At 49.9% G+C, this 7,784-nt stretch overlaps 2 protein-coding genes across 2 annotated transcripts in view; one reads left to right on the forward strand and one right to left on the reverse strand.

Annotated features, from left to right (window-relative positions):
* PPP1R14D (protein phosphatase 1 regulatory inhibitor subunit 14D) overlaps window positions 1-2,572 on the forward strand; it is a 10,902-nt gene extending 8,330 nt beyond the window's left edge. The window contains exons 2-4 of the mRNA XM_007460167.1: window positions 1,742-1,825; window positions 2,029-2,061; window positions 2,256-2,572. Coding sequence (XP_007460229.1) covers window positions 1,742-1,825; window positions 2,029-2,061; window positions 2,256-2,321 — 183 coding nt within the window. The 3' untranslated portion in view covers window positions 2,322-2,572. The remainder of the gene's footprint in view (window positions 1-1,741; window positions 1,826-2,028; window positions 2,062-2,255) is intronic.
* An 882-nt stretch (window positions 2,573-3,454) lies between these two features.
* Window positions 3,455-7,784, reverse strand: part of ZFYVE19 (zinc finger FYVE-type containing 19) — a 7,358-nt gene continuing 3,028 nt past the window's right edge. The window contains exons 7-11 of the mRNA XM_007460168.1: window positions 5,150-5,356; window positions 4,638-4,717; window positions 4,228-4,326; window positions 3,965-4,092; window positions 3,455-3,882 (exon numbers count right to left, since the gene is read on the reverse strand). Of these exons, the coding sequence (XP_007460230.1) occupies window positions 3,804-3,882; window positions 3,965-4,092; window positions 4,228-4,326; window positions 4,638-4,717; window positions 5,150-5,356 (593 nt within the window). The 3' untranslated portion in view covers window positions 3,455-3,803. The remainder of the gene's footprint in view (window positions 3,883-3,964; window positions 4,093-4,227; window positions 4,327-4,637; window positions 4,718-5,149; window positions 5,357-7,784) is intronic.

Consider the following 7,784-nt stretch of genomic DNA (forward strand, 5'->3'; position numbering starts at 1 on the left):
GCATCGGCAGGCGGACTCTCAACCACTGCGCCACCAGGGAAGCCCCCTACATCTTAAATTTTTAAAAAGCATTTTTATTAAAGTGTAATTGACATTTTTTTCATGTGTACAACATAATGATTTGATATTTGTGTATATTGCAAAATGATCACTATAATAAGCCTAGTTAACATCTGTCATCATACACAGTTCCAAACATATTTTGTTTTCTTGTGAGGAGGACTTTTAGGATTTACTCTTTTAGCAACTTTCAAATATATAGTACAATATTATTCATTCTAGTCACCATGCTGTACATTAGATCCCCAGGACTTTTTTATATCTGGACGTTTGTACCTTTTGATCGGCTTTACCCATTTTGCCTATCCCCACCCCCGCCTCTGGCAACCACCAATCTGTTCTCTGTATCTATGAGTTCATTTTTTGTTTTGTTTTTTTAATTCCACATATAAGTGAGATCATACAGTATTTGTTTTTCTTTGATTTATTTCACTCAATGAAATGCTCTCAAGGTCCATCCATGTTGTTGCACAGGGCAGGATTTCTTTTTCTTTTTTTTTTAAAATTGATGGCTGAATAGTATTCCAGTGCATATGTATACACCACATCTTCTTTATCCATTCACCCATCCATGGACACTTGGGTGGTTTCCATATCTTGGCTATTGCAAATAATGCTGCAGTGAAAATGGGGGTGTATCTCTCTCTCTCTTTTTTAAATTAATTAATTTATTTTTGGCTGCGTTGGGTCTTTGTTGCTGCATTGGGTCTTCGTTGCTGCGCTCGAGCTTTCTCTTGTTGTGGTGAGTGGGGGCTACTCTTTGTTGCGGTGCACAGGCTTCTCATTGCGGTGGCTTCTCTTGTTGTGGAGCATGGGCTCTACATGTATGGGCTTCAGTAGTTGTGGCGCATGGGCTTAGTTGCTCCGCGGCACGTAGGATCTTCCTGGACCAGGGCTCGAACCTGTGTCCCCTGCATTGGCAGGCAGATTCTTAACCACTGTGCCACCAGGGATGACCCTTATTTTGGAACATTTTATAATCTGTAACAGAAACCCTGTACCCGCTAGTGGTCACACCCCATTCCCTACCACCACCACTCCCAGCATTAGGCAACCACTAATCCACTTTGTGTCTCTATAGATTTACCTATTCTGGACATTTCATACAAATTGAATCATATAATATGAAGCCTTTTGTAACTGGCTTCTTTCACTAGCATGTTTTCCAGGTTAATCCATGTTGTGGCATGAATCACTACTTTGTTCCTTCTTATTGCTGAAAAATATTGTATGGCTACATCATATTTTATTTATCCATAATATGAATAACGCTGCTGTGAACATTCATATGGACATATGTGGATGTCTGTTTTCACTTCTCTTGGGAATAGACCTAGGAGTGGAATTGTTGGGTCAGATGATAATTCTATATTTAACATTTTAAGGAACTGCCAAATTATTTTCCAAAGCATCTGCATCATTTTGCATCCCTACTAACAATGTTTACAACTATTGAAATTAAACAGATACTCTTTTTAAAGAACCCTAGACTGTTTCAGGTAGACCATAGTAGTTATTCAGTAACTGTTGAATAAAAGGATGAATGGGGTGGTTTGAGTAAGGTGAGGAGAGGAACTGAACATGGGAAATAGAGTGGGAGATGGGTGAACCCCTGACAGTTAACTGTCACCCCAGCACCAGCTAGCCAGGCTCCTCTGAGCTCCGTGTGATTCCCAAACAGGATCAACAAACTCCTTCTGAGACTGAGATCGACCTGGAGGCTCTCATGGAACTATCCACAGAGGAGCAGAAGACTCAGTTGGAGGTAGAATGGGGGGCCAGGCCCCAGGCCCAGGGGTTGGGGGATGGAAGCTGGGCTTGGACCAAGGGGAGCCCAAGAACCCAGGTTCTGCCTCCCCATCTGTGTGTAGAGAACCAATTCAGAGGGGAGAATTCCTGGGAGACTGACTGGGGACTCGTGACAAAGTGCTGTGGCTCGGGGACCCACTCTCTGCTTTCTTCCACCAGGCTATTCTCCAAAACTGCCCCCAGCCCACAGAGGTAAGGGATGATCTGTTAGTCTGGGGGTGAGAGGAGGCCCAGTGGGACGGCAGCTAGCGAAGAGGAAAGCTTGGTCCTGGGTCCTTCTCTCCTTCCCTGACTCTGAAGCGATGGGGTCAGGTGGAGACTAGGGAGAGCAGTGTGGTGGGTGGGTGTGACCCCATGCCTTGATCTCACCCGTGTTTCTTTCTCAGCCTTTTATCTCTGAGCTGCTCAGTCAACTCAAGAAACTTCGGAGACTCAGTCGGCCTCAGAAATAAGCCTTGTGAGACTACCTTCATCAGCTTCAGCGCTGCCAGGTCTGCCCTGAACCCCTGAATCCTGGGCTGAGAGGGAAACAGCTCCTTGGGACACAGACAAGGAACATGGAGAGTGAGGAGGGACATTTGGACACCCCTGTCTATGTGCAGTCACAGCTAATTCCTGTCAGCTGGGCTTTCTGGGAGCCAGTCATGGCTATGGTCCAGTGCTTTCCTCGGCAGCTGAGTGAATAAAACCTTGAGGAGCCCCAGCTGAATGGAGTGTGGAGCATATCTGTGCTGAGGGATGGAGGAGGGAGGGACTGAAGTGTTATACCGTAAGGCCAGCATCCTGAGTCACTAGGCTGCATCCACATACCTCACCCATCTGTCCATCTGTCCATCCATCCACCCAGGGCTTGAGAATTCAAAGATAAAGGTCACAGTTCTGCGTCAGAGAAATTACCATCAGGCAAGGCCTGGAGGCCAAGCAGAAGGCACCTGGCTGAGAGACACGGCATCCTGACATCACCAATAGGAACCCAAGTGGCAAAGACCCATAGGAGAGGTAACAGGAAAAAAACTAGCTGGGTTTGGGGGCCTCAGGGAAAGCTAAACCCTCTTCCCTCACTAAATGATTCAGGAGACCTCAGGCTGAGGACTCTTGAACCAGCTCCAAGCCTGAGGCAGAAAGAGAAAAAGCAGAGGCTAAGCAGAGGGGTGTAAAGGGTATAGGCTCAGAGGCCAGGAACCAGGTCAGAAGGAATTTGGTGGGAACAGACACTGGGTCTGAAAGGCACGTGGGTTGGGACAGGAGCCCTGGAGGTGGCATCCTTTGGGAGTAAGGCAGGAAGCAGGGTATGCATTCACTGCTTGTGCATGCAGTGTTTGAGTACGGTGGGGCCTGGGGGCTAAGCTGGGCTGCCCAGAGCAGGATGCACAGTTCAGTTCAGTTCAGTAGTATGAATATTCATGCCTACTGTGTATGAGGCCACCAGGATGGGTGGGACTGTTTCTGCCTGCAGAAGCTTGCAGGATGGCTCAAGCCTTTTCCTCACTCTACAGGACTGGGCTTACAGCCTGCTCTGCTTTTGCCACCTCTCCAAAGGCCTAGGCTCAGGGCCCACAGGGTTCTATAGATAAAAGATGCTGAGTCCAATGAATCAACATACTTTATTAAATGCTCTAAGTGCCAGTAGAGGGCCCTGGACCCTTGAGCAAGTTTCAGGACTCCTCCTTGGATTCAGGCTGGTCTTTCCCATCATGCCTCTCACTCCTAGTCCAGACTTCAATGCTGGAGGCTCCAGACTTCTGCCTTCCCTCTGCCTCCTCCAGTCATCGTCTCCAATGGAGAATCCTTCCTCCTTCCAGGGACGGAGGCTCAGGAAAGGGCGCATTCATAAGCAGTCTAGCCTGACATGTTCTCCCATCAGATGCCCTGGAGGGCATCCCAGCTTGTGTGATTGCCTGTAGGATGGCCTTCCCAGGAGGACCAGTGTTCCCTCAGTGCTCTCGGCTTTTATGCTGGGGGTGGTAGGCAGATGTCTGGTGCTCTTTAAGTTCAAAGGCATCATGGCCTTCCCTGTGGAGCATAGATAGAGGTCAGGGATCACAGGCGGCCCCGCAACTCTCCCAGCCCCAAAGAACATTCCACCTGCACCCACCGGAAGCAGCGGACACAGTAGAGGTCTCCGTCACAGCTAGCACAGCGCAGGGTGGCATCCTCATTGCAGATGCAGCACCAGGGGAGCTCCTCTTCTTCAGCCTCAGGCCTGGCGGCCACGGCCTGGACCTTTGGAGACCAGGAAGGAATGGGGGACATAAGGCACCCGATGGGGTCTGGGAGGGCGGCTGGAGGAACCGTCGGCCAGGCAGGGAGGGAGGCTGTGGTGGCAGCCCGGGGGTCTGTGTCTGGGGTTTTCCTCACCTCAGGCTCTGCCCTGCAGGATTGGGCTTGGGGTCGGAGAGCTGGCTCTGCAGGGATGTTAAAGCCACTTGCCTCATCCAGGGCAGCTTCTTCAGTGAGCTGTGGACAGGGCGAAGAGGTACAGCTCCCCACTCCAGGCAGCCCCGCCAACACACAGTATTTCTGTGCTCTGTGGCCTTAGCTCTCAACCCATCTTCCTTTATGTTGTCTGTGGCTGCTGATAGCCCATCTCAAGGGCCCAGGGGCAGGTCTGTGTCACAGGGGCAGGGGGGCCCAGCTAGAACAGGAGCTGCACAGTGACTAGCCATCGAGCCCCAGAACGGAGGCAGAGTGAATGGGGTCAGGTGGGTGGTGGGGCGGTGTGGCAGGGACAGGACAAGAGGTGGTCGGGTGGGTAAGGTGGGGCCGACCTGCTGAAGGACTCTCTGGATGGCCGTCTCCTCATCCTCTTCGTCATCACTGTCTGGAAGGTGGTAGTCCTGTAGGGTCACTTGAAGAGGGAGAGACGGGAGCAGGGGAAGAGGAGTGAGGTTGAGAGCTCACCTGAGTGGCTGTACTTATGCCCCCAGCAGAGGTTTGGTTTCCAGTGGCACGTGTTCCAGAACTGAGCAGCCTTTGCAGCCACTCTGAGCAGACCCTGCCCCACCATGCTGGGCTGGAGGGCATGAACAGAAGGCTCCATACCTGAAGGGACCCAGGGTCCCCTGCCCCCTGATGGCTGCCACTTGTTCCTCATCCACTGCTTCGCCCCAGCACCTTCCTCGTGGTTCTGGGTGGAGCTCGATAGACCCCTGGGCACAGGGACCCCCAGCCCCTGACTCAGCCTGGCAGGGAGTACAGCCACTGTGCAGTTTGGCCTGAGGGTGAGAGTGGGGAGGGCTGCCCAGTGGACATGAATGAGTGGCTGCGCCCCAGCCTCTACCTCTATCGGGGTCGCGTCCCTGCAGCACGGCCAGGCGCTTGGCGAGGGCCAGGATCCGCTCCTGCCTTGTGTTCTCCTCCCGAAGCGTGGCTGCTGCCTCAGCCAGCAGCCTCCTCGCCTCCTCCAGGGACCAGGTGGCCTGTCCCTTGCAGCTGGTGCTCTGGGCCCCTGGGTCCCCCTGGTTGAGGTCATTCTGGATAGAGGCAGCTGGAAAGAGGGATGCATTCAGGGAGGCAGACATTTCAGGATCTCTCATCAGAAACCACTGAGCCCGTTTCTCAACGTTTTAAAAACCCCCACAGATTATCAGCTCTTTGTTCAACAATAGGTCCTGTGGTTTATATTACAGATAAAATTAGTATTTCCTCCATTATCCCAAATGTAAAAAACTAGTAATCTTAGACATTTCTTTTTCAATTATTTCCATCACACCCACCTGATGTTTTAACATGCTGCCCTTAGGGTGGGTGCCCCATGGTATACGAATCACTGCCCAAAAGGAGCAGGATATGGGGAGGTCAAGGTCCAGCCAGGCTCTCTGCCTTACAGGCTGGAATCAGCATTTCCAGGGAGCAGCGCAGAGAGGACATGAGGGAAGCTGAGGTCTTGAACGGCACTAGGCAGGAAGAATTTTACCAGAGTGGGTGTGGCTCTGACATGGTCCCCTTTAGCTCAGAGTTTCAGAGTAATATGTTTGAAGTCAGACAGCTCTGGGTTCAAGTCCCAGCTTTGCTACTTAATAGCTGTGTGACCTTGGTCAAGTTCCTTAAGCTCACCAGGCCTCAGTTTCCTCATTTATCAAATACGGATAATATCAGTTATTATAGGATTACTGAGGATATTCAGTGAGATTGTATCTCTAAAGCAGGGTTTCTTAATCTTGGTTCTATTGACATTTTGGACAGGATACTGGCATACCTTGTTTTATTGAGCTTCAGTTTACTGTGCTTCGCAGATACTGCCTTTTTTTTTTTTTTTTTACAAATGGAAGGTTTGTAGCAGCCCTATGTTGTCAGATGATGGTTAGCAATTTTTAGCAATAAAATATTTTTAAATTAAGGTATGTACATTGTTTCTCTAAACATGCTATTGTACACTTAATAGACTACAGTATCGTGTACATAATTTTTTTTTTTTTTTTCAGTACGCAGGCCTCTCACCGTTGTGGCCTCTCCCGTTGCGGACCACAGGCTCCGGACACACAGGCCCAGCGGCCATGGCTCACAGGACCAGCCACTCCGCGGCACGTGGGATCCTCCTGGACCAGGGCACGAACCCGCATCCCCTGCATCGGCAGGCGGTCTCTCAACCACTGCGCCACCAGGGAAGCCTGGTGTTTTAAATTTTGATGAAGTCCAATGTATCAGTCTTTATGGTTATTGCTTTCTGAGTCCAGTCTAAAAAATCTTTGCCTAGCTCAAGATCATGAAGAGTTTCTCCTGTGCTTTCTTCTTTCTTTTATAAATTTGTTTGTTTGTTTATTTATTTATTTATTGGCTGCATTGGGTCTTTGTTGCTGCGCGCGGCCTTTCTCTAGTTGGGGCGAGTGGGGGTTACTCTTCACTGCAGTGCGCAGGCTTCTCATTGCAGTGGCTTCTCTTGTTGCGGAGCGTGGGCTCTAGGGCGCGGGCTTCAGTAGTTGTGGCATGCGGGCTCAGTAGTTGTGGCGCACGGGCTTAGTTGCTCTGCGGCATGTGGGATCTTCCCGGACCAGGGCCCGAAGCTGCGTTCCCTGCATTGGCAGGCCCCTGCATCGGCAGGCGGACCCCCAACCACTGCGCCACCAGGGAAGCCCTCGTGTACATAATTTTTACATGCACCAGGAAACCAAAAAATTTGTGTGACTCACTTTATTGCAGTGGTATTCAACTGAACCCACAATATCTCTGAGGCATGCCTGTAATTCTTTGTTGCGGGGTTGTCTTGTATGTACGATGTTTAGCAGCATCCTTAGCCTCTGCTCACTAGATGCCAGTGGTACCCTATGAGTTGTGACACCCCAAAAGTCTGCAGACATTGCCAAATGGGCCCTGGAGGGAAAATCACCCACGGTTGAGAACCACTGCTTTGAACAGCAGTGTCCAAAAGAATTTTTTAAGATGATGGGATCATTCCATATCATGTCTGTTATTTGTGCTGTCCAAGATTGTAGCCATGAGCCACTTGTGGCTACGGAGCACTTGAAATGTGGCTGGTACCACTGAGGAACTGAATCTTAAATTTTATTTAATTTCAACTAAACGTAAATAGCCTCTTCCTCCTCTTTATCATCATCGTTGTAGAGAACATTCACTAAGCATTTACTATGAGCCAGGCAGGGTCCTAAGCACTACTGGATTAGCTCATTTCCTCCTCATGACTTCCCTGTGAGGTAGGTTTTACCACACATTCCTCCATTTTACAGATGAGGAAAGTGAGACTTTGGTCAAGTAACGTGCCGAGGGTCACACAGCTAGTAAGTGGTAGAAAAGGGAATCACTGTCTGAGCCTAAAGCCCACACGCTTATCCACTAGGCTTACACTGGCTCCCACTGGAGTAAACACTAAATAAATGGTAGCCTTTGTAATGTTGACTATTCTCTGATTGATATTCACCTCCCAGAGCGTGGGCAGCAGAGCCTCTCCCACCTGGGGA

This window comes from Lipotes vexillifer, unplaced genomic scaffold (genome assembly GCF_000442215.2).
Source record: "Lipotes vexillifer unplaced genomic scaffold, Lipotes_vexillifer_v1.1 scaffold408, whole genome shotgun sequence".
Taxonomy (NCBI): domain Eukaryota; kingdom Metazoa; phylum Chordata; class Mammalia; order Artiodactyla; family Lipotidae; genus Lipotes; species Lipotes vexillifer.